The sequence below is a fragment of the Apteryx mantelli genome, chromosome 21 (genome assembly GCF_036417845.1).
Source record: "Apteryx mantelli isolate bAptMan1 chromosome 21, bAptMan1.hap1, whole genome shotgun sequence".
In the NCBI taxonomy this organism is placed as follows: domain Eukaryota; kingdom Metazoa; phylum Chordata; class Aves; order Apterygiformes; family Apterygidae; genus Apteryx; species Apteryx mantelli.
The window spans coordinates 11,983,182-12,010,053 of NC_089998.1; the positions used below are offsets into that span (position 1 = coordinate 11,983,182).

Below are 26,872 nucleotides of genomic sequence, written 5' to 3' on the forward strand. Positions count from 1 at the left end.
CACAACACACACAGTTTGATTTCTCTGTCTGCTATCTTAAAAAGTCTTCAGGAGAAAAGAGAAGATTTTTCCCTTTGGTCACCTGGAAAGCAGCTGTCCACGTTCCTTGGGAAACTGGAACGCAGTTCTGTTTCTAATACTTGCCTTAATGCATTTGGGGATCATGTTGTTCTAAGAACCAGCCCCCTCACCCCCCCACTCCTGAGTTGATATTCTGCTTTGCTGCAATATCACTGCATCCCCCCTTCTACCAGAGTGCTGTGGGTTTCTCCTCCCTTCCAGAAGTAAGGTGGCATCTGCTGCATGCCACCTTTTATTTATTCCCAAGGAAAATGTAGGTATGGGACCAGAGGCCGGTGAATAACAGAAAAATATTTAATTGCAATCTCCTCCTGTCTAATAAGCCTAGATACTCAGCTATCTGCTCGCAAGCCAGTTTAGTAGCTCCTGCGGTGTCTACTAAAATTTATTTTGCTGCCCTAAGATCCATCTCTGAGCAACCAGTATTTGGTCTGTGCTACCGTAAACGAGGTGACTCTGTGCTGGACGGGCTGACCTCGCTTGGCCCAGCCTGCGGGGCGGCACGGCCCAGCCTGCCTGCTGAGCAGTCAGACCCACACCGGCTAGGCTGGAGCCTGAGAGCTGCTGCGTCACCAACCTGAGGCGCAACTGGCCTTTCCGCCTCTCCCGAGGCTCCTCTGTTCGTCCCGCGCTGTAATGATTCCCTCTGGTGTCCGTGCGCGGCTGGGATGGCCTGTGGCACCGATGCTCACCAGGTTCCTCCGGTGCGATGGTGGCTGGGGGACTTGGTGGGCTGCAAAGCAAGGCCACCAGGAGAAGGGCAGCAACCCGAAAGGGTGTAACCTGGCAGACTGTAACAGCTACCGCTTGTTCTCTAGCAGGCCCCCGTGCAGGACAACAGCGTGTTTCTACCTCCGAAGATGAGATTCTGGAGGCTAAAGAATTTTCTCCCAGCTGCTGTGGGTGCATTTACTCACGTTGCACCTGGAGTATAAGTGGCTGCTCCAGCACATGGTCCAAGGCTGTCTTCTCCTCCCATTAAAAACCAGTTTTGTTAGAGCGGGGCAGCAGCGCTCTGACCAGGGGTCGCCACTGAGAACCACCGTCCGGGGCAGCACACGTATCTCTCCTTCCCTGATGCTGTGTGCAGCTAGCCTGGATGTTTTGCAAATAAAACACACGCGGCTCATTCGAGAGTCAGAACTGGGCCTGAAGGCACCTACAATTTGGCTTTTCATCTAAACAGTTCTAGCTGCTTTCCGGGAGCTACAAAATGAAACGACTGAATCCATCGCTGCGCTGCGGGTGCCGGCGGGCAGCGGGACGGGCTCCGCAAAGCTGCTCCGAGCGAGCCAGCCTCTGCCGGAAAGGTGGCCACGGTCAAAACGCCGCCACCTCCTCCAGCTCCGTGCGCCTGCTCAGCCGCAGCAAGCGAATCCCCGCGTCGAAGCTGCCGCAGAGCAGCGTGGCGGCGTCGCAGGCGGCCAGCGAGGCCAGCGGGCCCGCTCCTCCGAGGCACCGGGAGGCCAGGCAGGCTGCAGAGGGAACGGGGACGGCACTCAGGGCCGGCAGCTCCGGCAGCTGTCGCCGCGCAGCGCTGCTTTGGAGCCGAGAAACGCCCGCTGCCTGCGGGAGAGACAGGCGAGAGGAACACGTTAAACCTTGCACCCGGGGGTAAACGCTGGCGGGCGGCAGGGGAACACCAGGCTCCCCTCCCGGGGGCGGCGGGAGGCAGGCGAGCTGCGGTCCCCTCGCCCTCCCGGCTCGCCGGGCCCGATGGCAACGGGACGCGCCGGCTTCGAGCGTTGGGCCCCCGCGCGGCATCTCGGCATAGCCCTGCCGGGCGGTTGCCAGCCGGGGGGGACCCAGGCTGCGATCGGGCTCGGCCCCTTCCCGAGGGCAAACGGACAGATGGACAGAGTGCCGCTGGGCAGAGCAGCAGGGCTCACGCAGAGCCATTCCCCATGAGCTTTTTTTCCTCCCCCCGAATTGCTTACGGCTCGGGAAAATTCTTCTTAAGGGTTGTGTTATGTTCAACACGCAGTTTTGATGACAATCCAAGAGGGAAACGGAAATCAGATTTCCAGAGCCCCGTAAGCCCTGTTCACGCCTATGAAGCTCATCTCTTCCTTGTCTCCTTCAGTTTAGGAAGGAGGCTCATCCCCCCCGGTGTTACGTACCCAAATATCCTCTGCTGGAGAGCAACACCAGCTGCTCTGGGGCGTATCCATCTCCTCCATCCCAGCCCTGTGGCCGGATTCGAGTAAAACCCAGAGGTTACAGGCTCAGTTGAACCCATCACCGCAGGGAGACAGAGACCAAGGCAGCGGTTGCGGCAGCCCAGGGTGACACCTGCTCAGTGGGCAGCTCCCTCTCCTACCTCCGCTGTCCTGGTCCCAGAGCTTCACTTTGCAGTCGTACGAGGACGTGGCAATGAGGGGGGCCGGAGCCAGGCCCCGGGGAAGGAAGACGCACGAGGCGGTGGTTTGGAGATGCCCTCTGTACTCACGCACTTGGCTCCTCGTCTGCCGCAGGTCCCACAGCTGCAAGGCAACGGGAAGCATTTAGAGTCCGGGTGACTTCTTGGGTCCATCACCGTCACTTGATGACACAGAGCTGTTTTACAAAGAAAGCAAGTGTTTTTGTTTAAAGAGCACCTTGAGTCAGGGGTCCCTTCCAGGCTTTCTGCAAGAACCTCGCAGTCCCTAAAACTGTTGTCCCTGTGCTTTAATAAGGATGAACATCTGCTGCTACAGAAGACTCACGAAAGGGAGAGACAGGAAGAAACTGAGGAGCTCGACCAGCAGCCTCAGGCCCAGCTGGTGATACCAGTGTGAAGCCAAACAAGCACCATGAGCAGTCCCTCTGGGCACTGATCTGCTGCATGCCATGGAGATCAGAGAAGAGCAGAAAAAGCAGAAGAACAGAAAACGCAGGAATTGCTGCCCAGCAAACTCACGGTTGCTTCGCAGCCCTCCCCAGCGAAGCCGCCGCTGCTGCTGACGCAGTAGCGCCCGTCCTGGCTCACATCGCAGCACGTCTGAATGTGCCGCTTGCCCGGGAACGTATGTGCCACCTGCAGCTCCCGGCTATCCCAGATCCTGAAAGCACAAGAGCAGGGAAGGGGGGGGCTCTGACACATTACCGCGACGACGGGCACATCCCCATTTCCCGGATCGACCGCTCTCTTCGTTCCATGATCTGCTGGCATATTCCCCAAGCTAGAACTGCCTCTTCTGTGGCCACCGGTAAGATTTACCTGATCATTTTGTCTTCTGACGCCTGGGCGACGTAAGGCTCCCCAGGAACCCAGCACAGATGTGTTACCTGCGGAGGGGAAGGGATGAGCAGGCAGCCCGGGCTGACGTCCGCCTGTAATGCAGAACCACAGAGCTCCCCCGTCCTCGCTCTCCTTGCGCTGCGTATTGAGCAGGAAACGCCGGGTGCATTTTTTTTCTGTTTCCCATCAGTGCTGCTCCCTTACTGGGGCCGACAGGTTCAGTCCCATGTGGTTATCAGCAGGCAGGGAGGCACCAACGCTGAACGGGACCCAGCACCGTGGAAGCACGGGCACCTGAAGACACCCGCAACACCGGGCTGATGCAAAAGGAGATACAGACCCCACCACAAAACAAACTTCCTAACAGCTCCGCTCAGCACTAGGCATTAATAATTGCTGTATGTGTCTCAATATCCTTGTGCTAGTGGGGTTTGTTTTTCCCTGGAAAAGAGGGTAAGCAGCCTCAAGTTCAAATCTCCACAAGTGCTTAGGCACCCGTGCAGCACATCTTGGGCTTAGAGTAGCGCCAAGCTCAGGGCAAATCCTCTTTGCGCAGTTTTACATGCAAAACGACTGAGGAGGCAGAGTTGCCTCTACAGGGCAAAGGGAACCAGCGGCTCCTACCAGATTCCTGGAGATACCAGCTCTGCACAGGAGCGCCCCCGTCTCTACATCCCACTTGCAAACGGTGTTGTCTCGTGAACCCGTGCACAGGTGGGAGGCATCTGCAACCACAAGTTAATGTCCAAAAATTGTAAAGAAAAATTGTAAAGAAAAATTGTAAAGAAATCACCGTTTGGGGAATAGGAGTCAGTTTTGCCTCACCTGGGCTCACGGCTAGTCCAGTAACGACCAGGTCGTGTCCTGGGAAGTGCTGCCTTGGTCCTGAAGTCCCGAGAAGCTCCCACATCATCACGGTCTTGTCACGGGATGCGCTGAAGATTCTGTTTGAGTCAAGGGCACAGGTGACCTGCCCAGGACAAGATGGGAGATGTACCTCAGACATCCTGCTCGAGCCAGCAGCACGCAGGGAACCCACAGCGCTCCCGCAGCCGTGCCAAAGCTCCAGAAGTGCATAAATGTGACCAGAGGAGCGCCTGACCTTCAAAACGCACTTTTTGTTTTTAGTTTTGGGTCAGGAGCAATAATGATACTGCAAGGTTGGAATAACAACGCTGAGTTGGCGAGACCAATTCTCTCTTGCCCTGAATGCCAAGCTCAGAGAAGGTCTCCAGGGTCCTTCTGATCCCCTTCCCCTTAAAAGGGAATTTTTCAAAGGGAGGTTAGCCTGCCAGTGTGATTCGCTATGTCCCTCCTTGCCCTGAAATGGTGCCTTCATCAAACCCGTGGTGCACCATCAAACCTGTACAGACCTGTCACTGTTTGGTCTTCCTGCAAAGACAACAGCTTCAAGACATCTAGATCTAGTAAGAACCATGGAAGAAAAAGCCCTCAGCATCTCCACGTGCCCTCAGGTATGCCCTAACCGGAGACAGTCTGGAGAACATGCTGGGAATAGCCTGTGAAAACCTAAAAGAAACTCAGCATGAAGAACAGAGGCAGCATAATAAAACAGCCCAAGTAAGAACATCTGAACCTGGAGAGCACTTGATGTTTCTGCCTCAGAGTTCACCTCACTGGCAGCGGCTTTATGAAGCAACGCAAAAGGTTAACCCAAGTGATTTATCTGGTCTCAAGCAGGCAAGAAAAGGCAGCTCGTGGTTCAGCCTGGGACTTGAAGAGGGGACAGCGATGATGAACCTGAGAGGGACTGAGGACCTGGTGAACAAATGGCTGAGACCCATTGCGTTTGCCTAAAGGGGATGAGCTCTCTCCTACTGGGCTCGGGTAGACAAATGCTAGATTCCAGTTTGGTGCCAATCTCAAGGGTGGGACTGATGAGCTGTCTTAGGCGAGGAAGACTAAATACACACCAGCTCTCAGTTTCACAGGTGCAAATTTGACTCCCAGGGGAGTTGCAGGAGAACCATTTTCACCATTCGCCTCAGTGTCACTCACTTGTGAAGGGTGTCCTTGGGCTGACCATCAGCCAGAGGTTAATGGGCCATACCCTACAGCCTCAGGATCTGCTGACTACTCTGCTGAATGCACTTAGCTGTAGACAAGGCTAGGAATTACATCTGTAGCAGCTGACGACTGTTCTCCTGTCATTACAAAGTTTGGCTCCTACCATCAACCCCACCAAACGTGCTGCCAGCCAACCGAGAGGTGGTACCTAGGATATCTCATGTTGAACTGCCAGAGAGGCCCGCTGCAGACAAGGTAGAAAGGAAGAGGGACACGATGTCCTGGGAACAGCAGGGTCTTATGGTTGCTTCCTCTGACACTCTGCTGCCTCAGCCCCACCACTGTCAGGGGCCACCAAAAATGGTCTGGAGAGAGGCCAGTGATAAAGCTTGCAGGACTCTCAGGACACTTGGTTTGTCTCGCATGGCACAACTGACAATCCAGCGTGGGGCTTTAGCTCCCAAACAGATGCACCAGGAGCAGACACAAGGGCAGGACGGTCCCAGGAGGTGGATGAAGAGCACTTCATGCCAAACTTAAGCCACAAGCTATTTTCAGAGAGGAAAGAAGTAACGAAGCACCAACAATGAATTCTTAGTCCCAAAAGGTGCTGTGGAGTTACAGAGATATCACGACAATGACACACTAAGCAATAAGCTCATCACCAAGAAAAAAACCATGGTTGATGGAAGAACAGACCTCTCCTCAAGGGTAGTTTCTTTTCCTGACCGCTAGAACAGAGTGACAACAGATGCTCCTGAAAGGAAGGGATTAATGGCAAAGTTACTTAGAGACCACTTAACTCAGCTGCATACTGTCTGGAGACACTTGTCACGACCATTAAATGCCATCTCTCCTCCTGCTGCCTCCCGTATGAGCGTGAGTCCCAGGCAGCAGCATAGGCCGTAGCTCTGAAACCAACCCAAGCAGGCCTATAGCGAGGTGGGACAGTTTCTGATCACCTCCCCTGTGACCAGAGCTGCAGGTGACAGAGGGATTAACCTACTTTCCCCAGAGCGAGTGCAGAAACAGACTGAGCTCCCAGATCCCGGACTCCAGGAGGTCAGGGATGCCCCTTGGACTGCTGTCCAGGCTGCGGGTGGGCTCCTGGTGGCCACTCACTGCGGCAGGCTAGCTTCATTTTTAAGCAGATCCTTTCATTGTTTGGCCTCTTTGAAGGTTTTTATACTAAGGGAAGAAACTGGTGGTTGAGACAGGTATTTCTACATGTATTGCCTTGGCGAGTAAGCAGGATGGCAGTAAAGTCTCACTTCTGGAGCACTAGGAGGTGAGAGCTGCACTCGTCTCACCCCAGTCAGTGTCATGCCCAAAAGCTCTCCTCCTCTCAGCGTTTTCTTGGGTAATAAATGTTTCTTTAGAACTTTTGTCTTGTCTTTTTCTTGTTTTCTCCTACATCTTTCCATAATCAAACAGCTATTGAGGGATGATGATATCTGCAGGCTTAATGGCTTGTAGCCTCACATCCACTCCCCTCCTGTTTACTTAGGTGGGGTAGGGGGTTCCTAATCTCCAAGCCCTGGTCCAGCCACTTCTAGTCTCCTTTTATCCCCTCCTCTTATTTTCTCTCATTGTTCCTCTTTACACCCTTTTCCCTCCTTCCCATCCATCACCGTTTTCCTTGTGGCATCCCATCACTGTCATTCCTCTGATGCCTCTGGGGGTTCCCGACTCCTTTCCCAGGGAACCTTGGTTCGCTGTGTCCTCACCCAACTCCCATCCCCACCAGGTCTGGGACCTGACCTACTCACTGCTGCTGCCTCACTTTGCCCTTCGCCTCTCAGTCTAGTATTTGAGCTGGGCAGCTTTCTTCTACTCAAGGAAGGAGTCTCCTGGGGAAGATGGGGAAGGAAAGAAAGCAAAGAAAACAGATTTTCTGCTCTCAGTTCTGGCACCTGACTGGGAGCTGCAGTTACCATGAAATTCTCACTCCAGTAAATCATGTCAACTCCACTCTGCAGGAAGGATACATGCACAAATAGCAACCATGAGGAGATGGGGCATGGAGTTGTATATAAAAACAGGGAGCTCTGAAAAATAAGAGAAGTCTACATACTCTCAGCATGCACAAACTGAGGCTTTTAAAGGCAAAAAAATGGCCAAAGTATAAACATATTATCCCAAGAATAAGAAAAATCACATTCCTGATACAAAGACACCTTGCTGCCAAGTGTGAATTCCTGCTCTGCAGCCACTAGAGCTTCCTGAAAGAAAAAACTGGAATCAACTTAATGTTGCAAAATCTCCCCGTCCTGGGCTCAGAAACTATTAACATTACAGGAAAAACTTCCTTAAAAAAACAGATAAACCCAGATAAAATTACTCTGAGCAGCGGGATGAATGAAGTGTGAAGTCTGAATCTGTGTCCCCTAAGTTCTCCTTCCTACTGCAATATTCCCTTCCTGCCTTCAACATCTCACTGCACAAAGGACAACCAGGGCTGCTCCCAGCCGGGATGTGCACTGGCCACGTCATGCGTAGTGCGTACCCATCCTAGCATGTTTGCTCTCAGGGAGTATATTTAGCTTTGCAATCAGGAGGTCACCTGGAAGATTAAGGCCCCACTCTGTCTGCGCACGGCTGTTATTTTGTGTCCAAGTCTACTAGACAGAGACGTGAAGAAAGGCGAACATCATCCCTGAATCAAAAACTCGACCGAGCAATTTATCCTGACTTTCTGCCATGCAGCCTCTCAAGTGGAAAAATAAGCATGTGTCCAAGCCTCCTGGAGCCCTGTTTGGTCTGGACACAACCACTTGGTGCTTCTTTTCTGGGCAAAGGATCAGCTGGAGCCCTGGGGAAAACCTAACGAGTTCTGATACCTAGACAAACTCTGCGGCTTGCTTTCTGACTGAACAAGGTGGATCCCTCTGTGGATGACAAACCTTCGCTCTATTGTTCCTGTTTTCCCAGTTTCTGCCACGTAACAGCATGGAACACCCCAACTGTACTCCAATAGTTGGCGCTCACCTTGGTGATCTCACGTTCGTGTCCAACGAACCGCCTCAGTACGGCTCCGGATCTCCAGTTACATACAACCACGCTCTGCGGAGAGAGCCCGTGAAAGGAATCAGCAGCAGCAGGAGCACGGACCAAAGAAGGTTTTTCACGCTTTTTCTAAGAGACAGCTCCTCATTCAGTCTTTGTGCACCCACTGTTTGTGCACCCTGCCTCAGGCTACAGCTGAAATGGGATTCTCATTCTAGATCCGTTCCATGTCCCCGGAGCCTGGCGGGTCATGCATTAATTCCCCAAGGTGAGATCACTGTATACAAATCCACTTGTCTGGTTTTGAATTTCTGATTGGGCTCGGACTCTGGGAGACGGAGGGACTTTCACACCCGAGCCAGTGTGATTCAGTGTGTGCCCTCACGCTCTGAGCTCATCTTCTCCTTCTATATCCAGGAAAATCAGTGCTGAAGTTGTTATCATTCATGGAAATGTTTAAAGGTCACATGTGAGCCACATCGCCTCATTTTCCTAGCCTCCCTGGCAAAACAACTCCAGAAATATTTTCTTGTCTTTGACTGCCTTTTGTCCCCTGTGACGGACATGTACCTTACCTTATCCTTTCCCCCGGACACGCAGAGGTCAGGTTTGAGAGCAGCCACGGAAGTGACCGCATCGGCATGCACAGGGCTGTACTGCTGAACAGCTCTAACAGGTCCCGTCTTCTCCGCGGAGCCATCAGCCCTGCAGCAAGGAGAGAGACAGCGGCAGGAGCTGCAGTACATCTTATGGCCAAGTCAGGGTGACTTTCCCCACTTAGACTGATGTTGAGAAGACAACAGTGGTAGTGAACTAAAGAACAATAACATCTGATTTCAGAAAGCCAAAGGCAAGCTATGCGTAGACAAATGTGTCTGCTGGACTGGGCGAGATAGAGGAAGCAGATTCCGCCTCCGTAGCTGCTAAATATTTAGGTGTTTACTCACTCCATGCCAGTGCAAAGAAAAAACATTGCATTTCAATCTTACTAGTCTCCTGGGATCGCTTACGTCAACGGCATTCAAGCCTGCCTACCGTCCTGGCTGGGACCACAACTTTGCTCTTTGAAACCAGCTTTGCCAAAGCACTCCTGGTGCCCCTGCTGCCACTCTGTGCTCCCAGCTCATCCCCAGGCAGAGACCACCCTTTTTGCTCCAAATACCTAATTACGGAGGCTGCAGGCTCACGAGTCACCCTCCGTCCCGCCAAGGTGGAGGAAGCTGGAAATACAACTATATCTTGAATGCCAGAGCAAACGTCCTTGTGGACTTACCAGTAACCCCCTTGCATTTATTGTGGGCTGGCTGCCTCCTCCCGCCGGCTGGACCCCTCTTTTCCTCCCATACAGTTGTGCCGCAGCAAAATTACCAATATTCAGCCCGCACTGCCGGGATTCAAGCACGCACTCTGCCGCTCAGCGGCTCACACCCGCTTCTCAGGCGGTCCGCAGCGCACCGGACAGAGGGATACTTGTTCTGGCAAAGGAGCCGCTTTCACAGAAAACAGACTAAGATCTATGTTATCCTGCTCCCACCGCTGATGAAAGTCATGACAGTCTCTGAGGAGGCAGTGAAGCAGTTTGGATATTTTGGCCAAACAGCCACCCCTGGCGTTTTTAGCATGCAGGTTGCTCTGAATAAGCAATCACAGTGCATGATTGCTGCTCACGCTTACATGCTTGGCCACTCCTGGGAGCTACACATGGACTTCAGTCCCCCAAGGAGCTGAGCAGACCTCAGAAGCAGGAGTCAAAAATGCAAATCGGATTCATACATTCATTAATAACAACTTAAAACAGATACTTGCTATATTCCCTATTGCTATATCCTCTGTTCATCTGCTGTTCTCTATTCACTCCTATAGCCTGGTTTATTAAGACTTGTTCATCTGGGGCTTTTACCTGTATTTGGAGGTGTGGAGGTGGGTTTTGCTCTGCAGTTTCCCCATAGCGCCGCCAAAGCGCACGGCTCCAGCTCCAGCGAGCCGCGGCGGGCATCACAGCGCCAGCAGCTCGGGCACTCGCTGCTGCGACACGACCTGGAGGTTAGGAGACACAACGTTACCCAGAACCCGCAGAGATTTCTGACCGTTACGCACCCAGGATAAGGTGCTGATAACACGGCATCGCCATTTGAACCTCGTTTAGAATCAGAGAAGAAGAAATCAGAGGAAGGGACACCTGGTGGTCGCTAGGCAAAACCCCTGCTTAGAGCAGGACTAGCTTCAAAACCGAGGTTACTGAGCCTTCTGCCTCTGAGCTGGCCCATTCCAAATGACTTTGACAGGTTTAAAGACCATTAGGTTCTTAGGTGTTTCATGGAAATCAGCAAGCGAGTCAAGAAGAGAGACCCCCAAGCTGAGAGCCCGCAGGGGCTGATGCTCTTCGACCACTGGACATGAGGCTGGGGAATATCTCCAGCCACCATGGTCTTGGCTTCCAGGTTCCCTGGAGATCCCAGTTTCCAGACTGGCTGATGCAAACAACTTCAGACTTTGGTTTGTACGGCTGACTGATGTGATTGCAGCTTTAGACCAAGATAACGTCGGTCACGGGCAGCCTGAACTCAACTCGTTCAGCCTGACTTAATGTAAAGCCTCAGCTGGTCTTAGCTTAGGCCAAGTAATGGTTTGGGAACAGCAGCTTCCATGTCCACACTCCAGCCCCAGGTCGAGGCTAAACAAGACCACCTTGCTAAATCTCTTAGCAGACGCACCGAGTCTCCCACCCGCCGCTGCGGGTCACAGGCTGGGCAGAAAGCGGGGAGAGAGGAAAGCAAAGAGCCGTCCCCTCATTCCTGCCTTTCTGGGAAACCAGTCCTCCTCGCGCGTGATGCCGACGCCAGCTCAGGAAAGACACCCACCGCGGCGGCACACAAGGAAGGGCCACGGCCAACAAGCCCATTTCAATGTCAGGGAATTGCCGTTCACAGTAATTGGATTCCTCTTAGCTCCAGACACACTAATTGGATTGAATTCAGTCCGTGCTAGGTGCACATTAGCATTCCCGTCTTCCAGACGTGTAGTTTTTTTGCTAATAAAAATCAGAAAAAAAAAAATCAAGATGCTGCTTCTAGCAAAGGAAAAAAAAAAAAGTGCTTCAAGTCTCTGCTCACAAAAACTTGAAAACCAAACACCGGAAGCAACAAGTGAGAGGCGCCAGTTTTCTACCAAACGTTCCCTTTCTAATTTTACCCTGAGAGCCTTTGTGATAAGCAATTAGCAAGACCTAGCTAATCTCTGCTTGTGCTATCTGGGAGTTTGCATGTTCCAAAGATATAAAGGAAAATAAATCTCACAGTTCGGGGCAGTGTTAATTTGGTAAATTACTTCCTTCAGTCAGACGGAGATCGAGTTTGCAAATTGTTTCAGTACATTAGGAACAAACACGATTTTTCTTTGACAACAAGAGAACACGGGGAGTTTTTTCACCTGCAAAATAAAATTCTAGGAAAAAGCTAAGACCTTAATTCTGATTTTTTAATTACAGTGATATCAGCTGTATAAAACAGCAGGAAAAACACATTATCAGACGTGTCTTTCACCAGGATTTTGCATGTAAAGGCAACATATTTTGAAGGGAAAGCAATTTCCACTGCTTTAGATCATAAACTTCTATTCGCTGTATGTTTGTGCAGTGCCCCAGAGGGAGCACCTCAATGCAGTGCCGAATAATAGCAATAATAACGCACACGTTTCATTTAGCCATAGAAAAGGGGCATTTAAATCCAGCGAAACGTGTGCGTCTTTTCCTGAAGCGTTTTGCAAAACCTTGGCAAAAGCAGCACAAACCCGCAGAAGCCGAGCAAACAGCTTCTGCATTTAAAACAAGGGACGCTGAGCCGGTGGGCGCGCCACGAGGGCCGTGATTCCCCTGTAAATAAAGCCCGGTTTTAGCGTGGCAGAACCAAAGCACGGACGGGGCTGCTGCAAAGTCTTCACGCCGCCGGGCACGGCGGGCTTTGCGCAAAGCAAACAAGCGCAGCAACCCCGCGCAAAGGCGGCGCACGGGGCTTCCCGCAGCGCTTCGCAGTAACGAGCGCACGACTCGATCCCCCAGGATTTCCTACGGGCAAAGCTAAACCTTTCCTGTCGGCAAAGGCAAAGGCCGGAAATTTTATCTGTTTAAAGAAAACCTCGTTATCTCGAAGCAGCTTTCTCGCTGCAGGGCTGCGACCGCTGCAAACCAAGCGGCCGCCTCCTGCCCCGAGCTGCCACCCGCGGTGCCGAGGGCTGAGGCGGTCGGTCACCTGGTGTCCCCTGCAGACGCTCCTCATTACACCTAACGGCACAGCAGAGACGTCGCTTGGAAAGCAGCGGCCCAGCTGCGGAGGGCAGCGGGAGGCGGCACGGTGCCCGGGCTGCTCCGCGGGGCCCCGGGCTGCAGCCCCCGGCGGCTGAGCGGGCCGCGGCCCCGGTTCCCCACAGCCGGGGGAGCCCCGCGGGTGGGATACGGGGCAGCCCCGGCTCCCCACAGCCGGGGGAGCCCCGCGGGTGGGATACGGGGCAGCCCCGGCTCCCCACAGCCGGGGGAGCCCCGCGGGTGGGATACGGGGCAGCCCCGGCTCCCCACAGCCGGGGGAGCCCCGCGGGTGGGATACGGGGCAGCCCCGGCTCCCCACAGCCGGGGGAGCCCCGCGGGTGGGATACGGGGCAGCCCCGGCTCCCGACAGCCGGGGGAGCCCCGCGGGTGGGATACGGGGCAGCCCCGGCTCCCCACAGCCGGGGGAGCCCCGCGGGGACGAGCCGGGCTGCGGCCCCGGCTCCCGATAGCCCCGTGGGTGCGATATGGGGCGGCCCCGGGTCCCCGCAGCCCGGCGCTGCCCCAGCCCCGCCCCGGCCCGTAGGCGCGCACCGCACCGCACCGCACCGGGCCGCCGCCGCCGCGCACTCACCGTGGGCCGGGCCGGGCCGGGCCGGGCCGGGCGGAGCCCCGCGCCGCCCCGCTGCTTGGCGACGGCCGGGGCAGGGCCAGCGCGTCCCCGCCGCGCCCGCCCCTCCCCTCCCCTCCCCTCCCCTCCCCTCCCCTCCCCGCCGCGCCGCGCTGCGCTACGGGAGGTGCCGGCGCGGTGCTGGGCGAGGCGCGGGGGGCTCTCGCCTCTCGCCTCCCGCCGCGGGAGCCTCCGCCGAGCCGGGGCCGCCATGGCCGGGCCGGCGCCTCCCTTCCCCGCGGGGGGCCGCGCTGTGGCACCTGCCGCCGCGAGCCCCGCCGAGCTCGTGCGTAGCGCGCGGAGGGGCAGGGCGGGGGCGGGGGGCCGCGGGGCCCGGCCGCACCGCGGGGACGGAGGGAGGGAGGGAGGGAGGCAGGGACGGAGGCTGCCGTGAGGCCGCGCCGCGCCCCCCGCGGCTCACGCTGCCCGCCCGGTGGCGGTGGCGGGGCCGGGCCGGGCGGGGCGGCCGCGGGCGGGCCGCGCCTTGCCGCCGCCTTCCCGCCCCCCGCACCTGCGGCAGGTGCCGGTGCCGCCGCCGCCGAGCCCGCAGCATGGCCCGGCGGGGCGGGGGGCCGCGGGCGCTGGCGGACGTGGCGGCGGAGCTGCGGGTAAGCGGCGGGGGCCCGGCCCGGTGCGGCCGCGGCGCTGCAGTGCCGGTCCCCGCGGCCAGGAGGCGAGCGGGGCCCGGGGCGCCAACGCCGCCGCCGCCGGCTGGGCCGGGAGCGGGAGCGGGAGCGGCCGCCGCCCTGCGCGGGGCCCGGCGGGCTGCGGGGCAACCGGGCCCGCCGCCCCTTGCCCGCGCTGGGGGCCGGGAGCGAGGGGGCCCCGGCGCGGTGGGGGGGCGCCCGGGGGTGCGGGGCTGCGTGGGTGGCCGTGGGGGGGGGCACCTGAGCGGGGTGGGGCCGTGGTGGGGGGGGCACGTGGAGGGCTGTGGTGCTGTGCGTGCGGTCCCTGGTGGGCTGTGGGGCACGTGTTGGGCTGCGGGGTTGTGTGGGGGGCCGTGTGGGGGGTCCCCGGCAGGTGTGGGGCACCTGGTGGGCTGTGGGGCATGTTGTGCGGTCGTGTGTGGGGCCATGTGTGGGGCACGTGGAGGGCTGCGGGGCCGTGTATGGGGTTCCTGGCAGGCTGTGGGGCATGTGGAGGGCTGTGGGGTTGTGTGTGGGGCCCTGTGGGGTCCCCAGCAGGCCGTGGGGTTGTGTGGAGGGCCGTGTGTGGGGTCTCTGGCAGGTGTGGGGCATGCGATGGGCTGTGGGGTTGTGTGTGGGGCTGTGTGTGGGGTCCATGGCAGGTGTGGGGCATGTGGTGGGCTGTGGGGGTGTGGGGGGGGTCCCTGGCGGGCTGTGGATCACATGGTGGGCTGTGGGGTTGTGTGTGGGGCTGTGTGTGGGGTCCCCGGCAGGTGTGGGGCATGTGGTGGGCTGTGGGGGCGTGTGTGGGGTCCCTGGCAAGCTGTGGGGCTCATGGTAGGCTGTGGGGTTGTGTGGGGGGCTGTGTGTGGGGGGGCCCAGCAGGCTGTGGGGCACGTGGTGGGCAGTGGGGTTGTGTGTGGGGCCATGTGTGGGGCACGTGGTGGGCTGTGGGGTCTCTGGCAGGTGTGGGGCACGTGGTGGGCTGTGGGCTTGTGCGTGGGGCCATGTGTGGGGCACGTGGAGGGCTGTGGGGTTGTGTGGGGGGTCCTGGGTGGGCTGTGGGGCACATGGTGGGCTGTGGAGTTGTGTGTGGGGCCGTGTGTGGGGTTCGTGGCAGGTGTGGGGCACGTGGTGGGCTGTGGGCTTGCGCGTGGGGCCGTGTGTGGTGTCCCCGGCAGGCTGCGGGGCAGGTGGCAGTGGGCAGAGCCGTGGGGAGCAGCCGGCGGGGTGCAGGGCCCCGCGCGAGGGCCCCGGCGGCACCTGACCGCCCGCGCTCTGCTCTGCCTTTCAGAACAAAATAGTGGACCAGTGCGAACGGCTCCAGCTGCAGAGCGCTGCCATCGCCAGGCACGTGGCCGAGGTGCTGCCGGCCAAGAACCGGGCCGTCCTGGTAATTCCCTTCCCCTCGTCGCAGAGCGGCACGGCCCGGCACCACGCTCGCCTCTCCCCGCTGACGCGCCGGCGCCGGGGCGGATCGGCCGCTCGCACAGCTTGTCCTCGTCCCCCTCAACCGGCAGCGGCTTTGCTTGTGCAGGCCGGAGCTCGGCCCCGCTGCAGGAGCCGGGCAGGCGGGGGAGGCGCGGCAGGAGCGCGCCGTGGCTTTCGGGGCACGGGAAGGAGGTCGATGTGGGTGCCTGGCTGCCCGGCGGCTCGGGTTTGACTTGTGGCGGTGGCGGCAGCGCTGCGCGGTGGTGCTGAGCGCTCTCCATCTCTGTCTCGGCGGCTACGCAAACAAAAAGCTTCTCCGTGTTAGTGTAATGCTGTTAAACGTTTCACTAGGCCCAGCGGCTCGTGGATTCCTCGCTGACCCTGAACGATGACAAGAGACGGTTCTTGTCGTCGGCTCTGTTTCCTGTTAATAGCGCTTCTCTCTGTTGAGGGGAAGGGGCTTTGGTCCGTAGCAGAGCCACAGGTTGTCACTTAGGTGCCACAGTGATTAGCAGTCGCCGCAGAGCTGTCCTGACGGCTGGTTAAGCCAGGCGGCGGTAGGCAGGTTTGGGACTGGTTATCCCACTCACCTGCTTGCATCATGATGATTAGTCTGCCTTGGGCTGAATTAACATGATAATCTTAAAAGCTGAGCCCGCAGAAAGCTGGCAGGAGCTGTTGGTGCTCTTGGTTTGAAGCAAGCTTGATGTTTCTTCCCTCTCCTTGCTCTGCCAGAGTGCAGCCAATGAAGCACGGGAACTGGTGATCCAGAGGCTGATGTTTGTGAGAAACATGTGTGAAAACGAAGAACAGCGATTGCTGGAGAAGGTGCACACGGAGGAAGAGCGGGCACACCAGAGCATCCTGACACAGCGGGTGCACTGGGCTGAGGCTTTGCAGAAGCTGTCTGCCCTCCGGACCTACCTGGTGGACATGATCACCAACCTGGATGACCAGGACCTGGTGGTAAGTACTGCTCGTTGTACTGAGGGACAGGTCAGTCAGCCTAGAAGCGAACCTAAACTTTTTATCCTGGATCCTATGGGGCTCAAATATGGGGTTCAGGAGCTTGCTGCACTGACAGCAAAGAAGTCAGAATTGGACAGGATCTACGTTTGCAGATCTAGCTCAAGGAAGCCCCTTCAGCTGGCGCCAACAAGCCCCCATGGTTTCTCAGTGGTTCCTAGAGCACACGTTCTGCCTGGTTTTGCCTTTGCGTGAAGTGAGGTTTGGTTGTCAGAACTACCATCCAGGCTCAGGTCTCCGAGATGTTGGCTTGGTCCTGCCTGCTTAGGTGTCTTTCAGGCTTGACAGCTGGGACAGAACCAGGTTTGGCTTACGGATTGAGAGCAGGAGACTGTACCATGAATTTTATAGTATTTTGTCTAGTTTTAATCAAAATGTGGTCTTTGGGGCACCTGCAACTTTTCTTAAAAGTCTGTTTTGCCACCTAAAATACCTCTGTATGTTTATCCTGCAAAGCAGCCTGTGCTTCCCTTTACTCGATTCCTTTTCTGGTTATTAAATTGTCTCGGTGTACCCGAGCAGTTCCTTTTGTTTTAGACGTGGGCAAGCAGCTATTCTGCCTTCTCCTTCTCCTCGCTCTTATCCACTGCTTGTCACATGTAACTTTTTGAAGCGGGTGGCAGAAGCCCTGCTTGGAAAGCAGAATCGGTCCCGAGGATAGAACGTAGCTGGCTGTTCCTTTGATGGTGAGCGCAACGTGTGTCCTGCCCAGGCACCGTAGCTGTTTGGGTTGTGGCCTCACTGCAGAAAGCAGAGGTTGGAACGCAAGTTCCGTCAAACGCCAGCGGGGAAAAGAGACCAGCGAGACCCTCTGTTTCTTCTTTTGCCATGTGATGGAGGGGAAATAGAGATGATAAATTCTCCACGCTGGATTGTTGGTCTTGGCATTCGTGTCTATCAGGAACTAATACATATCGTGTCACAGGAAGGTAGAAGGGGTCCGTAGGTTCACTGTGCAGCTCGGTATTTGGGAGCAGGGTGTGTGTCTATTTTTCCACCGCTTTGATAGTAGGGCTATCCCTTGAACAGTGCGAATGCACCAGCGTCAGCAGGTACAGAAACAAATGGAATTGATCCCAAGCTTATTTGACTCTTGGCTTAGGTTCTCCAACCCGTGTAGCAGCAGGGCCACACCTGGACTGGAACCTATGCAAAAATACATGCTTTTTCTGGACAGTTTTTGGCTAATTAATACAGGCTCTACCGTGCAACCAAAATGAGCTGTTGGGGTAGTAGCAGAAGAGTGCCTGGCATGTAAGCAGGAATTTCCCCGTTTTTTTTTTTAATACTCTGAAGCCTTTCTCTTGTGATAGTTGAGGGATTGAGACATGCTACGTGCCCTTGGTGCCCAGTGCAGCTGCATACACCTCTGAAATGCTGGGGGTCAGAGAACTGGTGGGGGCCTGGCACATAGCAGCCATTATGTTAAAAACAGAGGGATTTGTTGGTTGGTTTGTTTTTAAATAGCTCTGTTATAACTGTGCTGGTGTGTTACAGGGAAGGTCGATGTCTCTCTAAATGTTTGGGTAATTCCTCTGTGCCGCAAAAGCACTTTTCCTGTTCATCTGCTCTGAAGGAGGCCCTGAGGATGTCAGAGCAGCAGGACTGCTTTACCTCTTATCAAAAGCTCTCAGGGTTGTTTGCTCTAAGCACAGGATGTTCTTGCAGTGTGGCCTGACGGGGTGGGGGAAGAGGGAGGGACACGGAAGAGAATGTGACGACAAACTCACAGCCCTGGGGTTTTCACACTTTGACTAGGGGAAAGGTGCAGCAGTAAGAGGCTCCCAGATGCTGGCAGCCTGGTGTTTGCCAAAGGCTTTGGAAGCAGATCAGATTCTTTATGGTTCCGGAGACCTTCTACCTGCCTTAGATCTCCCACGTGTTTCCCTTGCACCAGCTGATCCAGCTGTACTTGCAGGGCTCTGCTCTAACAGTGCTTGCGTTGCTCAGCAGAGCTGTGCTCTGGCCCTGGCGGGCTCTGTCTAGAAGTCCTGATGCCCTGCTAGAGCCACTGTCATCCACCTACCCAGTCCCACTGGCTCAGCAGAAAGTAGCCCTGGACACGTAGAAGATGTATCACCCTCAGCCATTCCCACTCATTTTCTCAGTGAAGGAGTAAAGAAGTGCTGCAGCTACAGAACATATATATTGGACACTTCCCCCTGCTCTGCAAGGCCAAGGTTGGGATGAGGAGCTGCTCTCTTTGGGACAGGAAGGAGAGCAGTGCTCCCTGGGGTGCAGGCCATCAGCAGAAAGGCACGTGGACGGAGCAGGCCTTTCTGACGTGTTGCTGCAAAACGTGCAGGATGTGGGGCATGGGGGTCTCCTGCTGGCTGCGAGGAGTCTCTGCCGCTGTAGGAGACGCACTGGAGCGGCTCGTAGAGGCTCTGAGTGTGGGGATGAATAGTCAGCAGAGCTGGGGAAAGGAGGCCTGAAAAAAAAGCAGAGGGTTCCCCCACCCTATTGTGTCCGGTGGGTCTTCTCTTTGCTCCAACTTTGGTTTCTCAGGGAATCCCTGTAGTGGAGGCTTGGTCCCCATATAAGGCATTACTAGCCTGTTTTGGGGCAGGGCATCTCTGCTGTCCAGGTGAGGGTGGGGGGTTTGCTGTGTCCCTGAAGAGCTGTAGTCCTTGGAAGCACTCAGCCTGTGTTTGGGATTTTAAATGTGGGAATTTCAGCTGTGATGACTCTTTCTCTCCTTGTCCACAGCATGCAGAACAAGAGATCTTCGAGAGGTTAGTACCTGGCCATTCCCTGGCCTTTTCCTGACCTGTTCTCCAAGCTTGGCTGTACCCTCCTCAGCTCCTGCTGTGAGCAGCGTGCCATTGCCCAGGCAGCAGGTGACACCCTTCTCTTTCTTCCTTGTGCTGCTTTTGTTGAGGACAGACCAAAGAGATACCAATGTGTCCTCTTGTCTTTGCTTCACCTGCTGCACCGCAGCTCGGACAGAGACCTGGCACCTAGAAACATGGAGACCAGGGCACACATAGTGTCCGCAGGGGCATTGGCAGATGCTCTGGCACTCGCTTACAGGAGACCATCTCTAGCTCCTTAGAAAGCTCCATGGGGCTCCCTGGGAGCAAACCTGACCCTGGCTGATTGACCGTAGGATTGTCCACCTGGAAAACCAGCATGCTTCATGCCTGGAGAACTGCTGGTGCGGCATTGCCTGGAGGGGTAATGTGTCCGAGCTCTGCGCTCACGCTGCCTCCTTCCTGAGCAGACAGACCCTTCGCACAGTATCTGCGAATGGAGGACCAGGTGCAGATGTCGATATTTCTGAAGGTCATCTCTTATGGAGCGTTACTAATGTTGGGCTGCCCTTGCTTGTGAAGGGAGCTTGGCGGCCGGATTTTTAGAGGCGTTTCAGTGGCTGCTACAACCGCGCTAACCAGCACTGTTGGGTTCTGCTATACAGAGACCTTCCAGGAGTATTTTTGCCTGGAGCCTGCCCGTAGAGAAAAAGAAGTGAACCGCAGCACATCACCAGCAGCCAGTGCCAGAGCCTCAGCCTTTACTTACAAACAGGGAGTTCCCTGTGTGCGCTGCAGGCTGCAGGAACCTGTCAAGTCCTTGGTCTCCTTGCTGTGCTGCGTGCAGTCTCCTGGAGCGCTGGCTTGCTTTCCGGTAGCATCCCCCTTTGCTCTAACAATAAGGCTTTGTCGACAAAAGGCCTCCCAGGGAAACCTGATTCTCTCACCACAGCCTGTTCATTGTATTCCTCTTGGGTCTTGATTGCTGGTCTCAGACCCATTTATTCCGCGTCAGCTGAGTAAGGAAGCTGTCGGCTCAGGCTACCGGGATTGTATTTTAAAACACTGAAGTCCTTTCAGAAGTGCCTGTAATCAAAACCCACCGAAAATATGTCAGGAGGCAGAGCTTGTCTAGAAACCTCCCCCCTGCATAGTTTCTCCGCAACAAGTGGTGCTCTTGCAGCAGCTCCAGCTCATATTTCTATAGTACTTCCTAGTGATCTTCATAAGCACCTCTCAGCTCTGGTCAATAAATTAGTGTTTCAAAATAACCCTTGTGTTTCTTTGCTAGGACAGAGGCAGCGGAGGGAATCTTAGAGCCACAGGAGTCTGAGAAGTTAAACTTTAATCAGAAGTGTGTTCAGAGTCCATTGCTGCACCGATTATGGGCCTCTGCTGTTCTCTGCTGCATCGCAGGTCAGTGTCTTGCTCAGGTCTCGCGCTCTCTGGTGATTCCTGCAGCAAAGTCATTCCTTTTTGTCCCCAAAGAAACATCCTGATGCTATATCTGCCCAGTGCTTAAAAGCAAGGGGATGTTGGGAATAAACACGCAGCTTCAGTCCATGCTTCAGAATTGGTGTACAAACATGGGCACTGAGCCACAGAGACAGTTGCTTGCGAGTGAGGATCTGTCCCGGGGAAGCAGTAGCTGTCCCTTGCGAAAGGGAAGCTGTGCTGCCCTGGCTTAGGCTGCTCCCAGCCGCGAGGCCGTGCAAGAGGAGCCGCTAAGCAGGTGGGCAGCACGGGCTCCCGGGCATGCTCTGCTCCTGCTGCTGGGTGCAAACTGGCCCAGGACCCAGCCTGGAGACAGGCCTGGCCTCGGCCCCCTCTGCAGCTCCTGGAGCCACACGTGCTCCCTAAGTGGGGTCAGGTGTGCCTGTGTGCTGTCACCACTGCCTGGGCACGGGGAGAGTCTGGAGCCTCCAGCCCCCTTTGCTGTCCCAGCTCTGCTCCTGTTGCTAGTTGCTTGGAGCCCCCCAGGCCAGGAAGGCAGCAGCAGTTGTAGGGGATCAGGAGAAAGGGGGTGGACTGTGGCTCAAAGCAGCTGGTTGTGGCTGTGAGGAGAATTGGAGTTTGAAAAGGCCATAAAAATTGGCTCCGTTGCATGATCTCTTTGTTTCTTTCGCTATTTTCCGGGATCATGTAGACACCCCAGTAAGAGTGATGCTGCCATAGGAATCTTTGCTACAGAAATTCCTCTTTGCCCCTTTCAGCATTGGCCTACTGGTAACTTTAAAAGAGGGTAAATTCACCTGTGTGGTATCTGTAAGAAGCTCTAATGTGCCGAAATGAGAAATAGATAAATGCAATAGCTTTGTGTAAGCTGAGGTGGTGGCTGTGCAGGAGCTGGCAGTTTGTTGGAGACACCTGGGAGCTGTGATTCAGTTCAGCTCTTGCTGTAAAGCTGGGGTTGCATCAGAGGCGTTCGTCAGGCCAGCAGTGCGCTCGAGATACCATCTTACCAAGTTGGTGTCAGCTCTCTTGAACGGTGAGAGACAGGTTCCTTCTGGCAGTGATCTGCTTGAACTGCTGATGGTGAAATGTTTCCTTTTAGTATTATTTCCAGGCCATCAGTAGGGTATTTCAAATGTATTTGTTTGTTCCTCAGGGGGGGCAGCATCCTTCATAATCTGGAAAGATTTATCCTGGGTGCTACCGCATGAACAGCATTTGGGGTGATCTTCCCAAAGGTTTTGCGATAACCTCTGATTTTTTGCTGATCTTGCTCTAAATGTTGATGAGTGCTCCCCAGTTTTTCCCTGCTTTCAGTTCCCTTTTGAAGGTGTGTGCTTCTGACTTTTATCGCTCTAGTGTTCTTAAGTGTTAACTTGAAAATCTGCATACCAGATCATACCATGTTCCTCTTCTACTGCAAACTGATGTTGCTCTCCCTTTGCAATTACTCAGTTTTGCCCGTGCCAAAGACCTTTCTCTGTTTCGAGTCTTTGATTGCTGGCAATTATGCAAATCCTGAAGTTGTACATTGACAAAATTGAACGGGTTCTCAGCAGATGTTTTAAAAGCCATCAAGGCAGTCAGGAAACCTTTCCCTTAATTCTCTTTGTTGTGACCTATTTCTTTATGGCTTCTTTTTCCGGTAGGATACTTGTCAAATGTAATGATTCTAAGGCTTTCAGTCCTAGCGGTGGGTCTGTCGGTGTAATCATTACACCGAAATTTCACTTTGACTTTTTTTTTTGTGGTTGCATTTAGCATGTCATTATTATATGCTGAGGATGCCTGCCATATCCGTGCTAATCTCACGAGTCCGTAGTCCACCCAGGGCATAGCCTTAAAAATTTAATATTAACTGCAGTAGTCCTAGCTTTCCTTAAGACACGGTAATGTTATGTTTTATTTAGTGGTCCCTCCTCCCGAAGTCAGCTGAATAAGTGACAGTCTTGTTTCCTTGAAAAAAGTTAATTTCTAGCAGTTGGTCCGTAAAAGCTCACGGAAACTTGGAAACCAGAACGCGAAAGAATCTACGTTTCATTACCTCAAAAATAAACACGGTTCCTTTGATCTCTTTATTTGGCGGCCAGCTTCTGTATCACTTGTGGGTGGGGTTGGCAGCTTCTTCCTTAAACCAAGACCTGAGGTACATCTCCCAGCACAGTTCTGGGAGGGAGCTCGGTTCGCAGCTACCTACGTCAGTCCTGCTGGGGGGCAGGAAGTAAGTGGTGAGGCTGACTAGAAACTGGAGTGAGTAAACTCTCTGCAGAGGTGACCCATCTCGTAGCCTCTCTACTTTTAGCAGGTTGGGGGTTGTTAGAAGCGGGACATCCTGTGACTCGAAAATACACAGCTTAAAGCTGTCCCAGGTAGCTGAGATGTTGAGCCGTAGCATGGTGATGTTCTGCTGCTTGGCCCCAAGCACCAGGCTGGGTCCAGATTTCACCCCGGTGCCCAAATCTAGATAAGAGGATTTTAATTTCAGATACGAGAGTTTGGAAATAGGATGTTGGATTTTTAAGAGTAGTAAAATGTGCTTCAAGTAATACACATGTACTTAACAGACATTAACTTATCTACACAGCATCTATCCTTTCTCTAAAGAGGCAAGGCTGTACTGGAAGGTACTATACTGAGGGAGTAGCACAAATAAAATGGATTTTGAGGTGAGAAGAATCCCTGGTGGAATTCCTCATCAGAATATATGAGAATAGCAGCATGACAAAACACTTGTCTGCATGGGAAAATTTGCTAATCTAAATTATTCTGCTAATTATACCAGCATTGCTCCTTGCTTGGATGCGCTTTTGGAATCATTTCCCTAACGAAGTTCCACTGGTGTAGTCAGGTTGGTATTGCCCCGCGCAGGTAATCCCTGCACGCAGACACCAGAATGCAGCGTCGTACCTAGACTGGATGTGCGTTGCACAGTACGAGGCTTAGTGCCTTCCTTCTCCCAGCGAAAGATGGAGAAAGTCTCACACTGCTCCATCTTCTATGAATTCGTAGCAGTGTTTGGCTTCTTGGAAAGTCAGCCTTCAAATGGGCAGTGCGAGTGAGCTGCGGAGACGTATGGAGAGCACAGTACGGCAGGCAGGCACGCCGCGAAGGATTTATTGATGATAAATCATCAAGCAAATGAGGCCGGCTGCTTCGGCTAGAAGGGGATGCTGCCTTCAGCACCCTTCTGCTTGCCGTTGCCCACAACGGCTTTCACCTCACGTGCAAGTTTGCCACGTTATGCGTATGTGGCACTTCCACTTTGCGCAAACTGAAGCTTCAGTCTCGGTTCATCTGCTGCCAGGGTGCAACAGGGCAACTGCAGTCCTAGGAAATCCCTCACCCAGCAGCGCTGCTGTTTAATGTCGTGGGCTATTTTGTGCCCGTGGTGCTGGCTGGTCAGGCGGGTGCTGGCGTGGCTCCCGTTGCTCCTGCAACGCTCTGCCGGTGTGTAGGAGCTGGAGCAGATTAGGTTCTGAGATGGCCATGTTCACGGGGCAGCGTAATGGTCTGATTCATTACGGGCCTCATCCTGCTAAGTGCTGAATGCCAAGCAGAGGTGATTGGCATATGGCAGGGACGGGCTTCATGCAATAGAGCTCTTCCTGCCGGCAGAGCTCCAGCCTCACCCTCTGGTAACGTTGGGAGAGCAAATGACTCACCTGCCCCAACCTTGTTTCTGTGACAGTTTAAGACATAAAATGAATAAACTGAGGGCAGAGGGAAGGCAGGGCGAGGAGAGGCACCAACAGATGCAAACTCCATCTCCCCTAGGAGCAGGCAGAGGTGAGTCAGCTGAGCCTCAGCCTTTTCTCCTTGCTTAGGCAACTTAGAGCAAGGGAAATATTTGTGCAGTTACTCAACACCCTCGCGCCCTGGTCTGCAGCCCTGCTGAGGTGTCTCACGGTGGGAACAGAAATGTGAAAGTCAAGGCGAGGTGAGCAGTGCTGGGTGCTGCCAGCACCCCTGCCCTGCCTACAGGTCTGAAGAGCTGGTGCAGCCCCCCCCCGACTGGCGCCCAGAGTCCTTTTTGCCCTGTGGTCTCCAAGCCTGGCTTTGACCCCAGGCGTGCAGATCGCTCGCTTTGCGGTGTGGTACGAGCGCAACTGGGCAGCCCCTTAAGTCACAGCCAAACTGAACTGAGTCCTGGTTGAGTTCATCTCTTAACGCCTGGCGTCACCTCCCAGGGCTGCTCCACACATGTTCTGGGCTGATGGGTGGTGGGTTGATGATGATTTGGCCTCGAGTGTGCTTTATAGGAGGAGAGGGATCACCCCAGCCCAGCCCTTGCCGACCCTCCTTGTTCTGGTATTACCGGCTTTGCTGGTTCTCTACAAACAGCGCAGCGCTGTCTTTGCTCAGGCTCTCAACCAGGGGAGGAGAAGCTCAACCCTTCTCTGCGGTAGGGGTGGCAACCTGACTGAGAGGGACTTCAGGGAACGGGGCTGAGATTTGGGTCTCTCCTCGCCACACGTGGAAACTTGGCTGAGTCTTTGCTCCAGTCACTGATCTCCTTCCTGCTACCAGGATAAACCAAGCCGCTGCTTGGCCACGCTGCTGAATTCTGTTTTGTGACGATTCAGGCCAGGGTCAGAATAAGATGAGTAGCTCTGACTCTGCAGGATGTGACTGCAAAACTTCTGGTGCAAGGGTAGAGGGTGTCCTGGGGGGAGAGCAGGGGGCTCCACGTATGCGGTGCCCCCACGCGCTTTCGCTCTGGAGTTGGGCGTTTCTGACGTGCCTGGGGGAATCTGCACCTTGACGAGTCTCTACGTTGTTTCAGCCCTGGTCTGAAAGTCCCCCAGTGTCCTACAAGCAAGCGGCACCTTCTGGGTTAGGCAGGTGGGGAATCTGGCTGAGCGGGAAGCTCTGCGCTTATCTGTGCCTGCTTTCCTGGTGGAGTCCGAGGGAAGCGCTGGAGGGAAGTCGGGGCGATAGCTGGGTGTTGTGCTGCTGGACTCCAAAGGCCGTGTACCTTCTTCCTGCTGTTGTCACCCTGTGCTCCCTGTTGTGCTGGGTCCTAGGCTTTGGAACAGAGCACTCCTCTTCCCAGGGAGCTGCCTCCTCTGCGGAAAGCCTGAGGTCGAGGGCAACCATTCCCTAGCACGAGGGGGAGGCACATCACAGAAGAAGAGGTGGCTTTGGCAGGTTGGCTGGATGGGGCCAGTGTCCCAAGCCATTGCCTTGGTAGTGTTTGCTCAAGTCAGTGAGCTTACTAAATCCTGAGCAGATTCGCTCCCAGGCTCCTGGCTAGCTCCTTCCGTTATTTCTGGGCACCCGCTAGCCACGAGCGGTGGTAGTGTGGAGTGCCGCATCCCCCCTTCTCACCGAGTCGCACTGGGGGAACGGGCGAGCCCACAAGCAAGATGTACGATGAGAAGGCAATTCTCACTCTGCTGCTGATGCCCGTGACTTATTCTTGGCACGGTCCCCTGGGGGGGTTCAGGCGGGGGCCGCGGAGTCTGTGCTCACTGCGTGGCTTCTTCCCCAGGCTCCGAAGAGATTCACATAGACGAGAAAACTGTCAGCCCCCACCTGACCCTGTCGGAAGACAAGAGGACCCTGACGTTCAGCCCCAAGAAAGCAAAGGTGTACTTGGACTGTCCCGAGAGGTTCGACCACTGGCCCAATGCTTTGGCTACCACGGCTTTCCACACAGGAGTCTGCGCCTGGAGGATCAGCGTGGAAAAGAGCCGTGCCTACAAGCTGGGGGTTTCGTACAGCTCGCTGCAGCGTAAGGGCTCCGGCAACGAAGCCCGCCTGGGTTACAATCCCGCCTCCTGGGTCTTCTCGCGCTATGACGGAGAGTTCAGGTTCTTGCACGCTGGTCACCAGCAAACTGTGGAGCTGATCAAGTCTCCAGCAGAGCTCGGCGTGCTGATTGACTTTGCTGGAGGGGAGGTGCTCTTTTACGACCCCGATTCCTGCGCCATCCTCTTCTCCCACCGGGAGACCTTCACTGCGCCCCTCTATCCTGTCTTTGCTGTGGCCCACCAGAGCATCTCGCTTGTCCACTAAGTGAAGCATTGCACTGGCTGGGGGTGGAGGAGCAGATCTCCTTGTTAATATATATTTGTATATACAATATACAGTCTCCTTATTTAATGCAAGGAACCCAGAGAGGGCTACCAGCTTGCATACGGTGGCATTCAGAAAAGGCCTTCAAGCTGAGTGCCTGTTCCTTGCCTGTTTTATGGCAGCTCTCCTCTCTTCCTCTAGGCTACCTAGTTACCCTGTATTTGCCCTGCAGCATCCAACTATTCGCCTGTAGCCAGGACCTCAAGTTTCAAGGGGAAGCAGAAACAGGTCCTGATGTACCTG

General features: G+C 55.0%; 2 protein-coding genes across 5 annotated transcripts; one reads left to right on the forward strand and one right to left on the reverse strand.

Annotated features, from left to right (window-relative positions):
- Positions 1-387: 387 nt before the first annotated feature.
- WDR31 (WD repeat domain 31) lies at positions 388-10,300 on the reverse strand. Of its 3 annotated transcripts, none has more exons than XM_067308963.1 (9): positions 10,236-10,300; positions 8,911-9,040; positions 8,318-8,392; positions 4,127-4,271; positions 3,926-4,026; positions 3,281-3,348; positions 2,981-3,122; positions 2,402-2,564; positions 388-1,647 (listed from the first exon to the last, which is right to left on the reverse strand). In XM_067308963.1, the coding sequence occupies exons 1-9, from the start codon at positions 10,280-10,282 to the stop codon at positions 1,256-1,258; spliced, it is 1,263 nt and encodes a 420-aa protein (XP_067165064.1). In that variant the 5' UTR covers positions 10,283-10,300; the 3' UTR covers positions 388-1,255. The 3 variants fall into 3 exon arrangements, 2 of the variants coding, with proteins under 2 accessions (XP_067165064.1, XP_067165065.1); XM_067308964.1 differs by having other exon boundaries at positions 1,323-1,556; XR_010886132.1 differs by having other exon boundaries at positions 1,538-1,556; positions 2,202-2,564.
- Positions 10,301-13,435: 3,135 nt separating this feature from the next.
- BSPRY (B-box and SPRY domain containing) lies at positions 13,436-26,607 on the forward strand. 2 transcript variants are annotated; one of them, XM_067308960.1, is made up of 6 exons: positions 13,436-13,549; positions 15,184-15,282; positions 16,056-16,286; positions 19,056-19,081; positions 20,391-20,515; positions 26,043-26,607. In XM_067308960.1, exons 1-6 carry the CDS (start codon positions 13,475-13,477, stop codon positions 26,567-26,569), a joined length of 1,083 nt encoding a protein of 360 aa, XP_067165061.1. In that variant the 5' UTR covers positions 13,436-13,474; the 3' UTR covers positions 26,570-26,607. The 2 variants fall into 2 exon arrangements, with proteins under 2 accessions (XP_067165061.1, XP_067165062.1); XM_067308961.1 differs by lacking the exon at positions 13,436-13,549 and adding an exon at positions 13,792-13,871.
- The last annotated feature ends 265 nt before the right edge of the window (positions 26,608-26,872 follow it).

Coding starts and splice junctions, on each gene's coding strand:
- BSPRY (XM_067308960.1), top strand. CDS start 13,475: ATGGCCGGGCCGGCGCCTCCCTTCCCCGCGGGGGGCCGCGCTGTGGCA. Junction 13,550..15,183: donor CCGCGAGCCCCGCCGAGCTC/GTGCGTAGCGCG, acceptor TCTGCCTTTCAG/AACAAAATAGTGGACCAGTG. Junction 20,516..26,042: donor TGTTCTCTGCTGCATCGCAG/GTCAGTGTCTTG, acceptor CTTCTTCCCCAG/GCTCCGAAGAGATTCACATA.
- WDR31 (XM_067308963.1), bottom strand. CDS start 10,282: ATGGGGAAACTGCAGAGCAAAACCCACCTCCACACCTCCAAATACAG. Junction 3,349..3,925: donor CTGGTATCTCCAGGAATCTG/GTAGGAGCCGCT, acceptor TCCCCTCCGCAG/GTAACACATCTGTGCTGGGT. Junction 3,123..3,280: donor TCAGAAGACAAAATGATCAG/GTAAATCTTACC, acceptor TTGTGCTTTCAG/GATCTGGGATAGCCGGGAGC.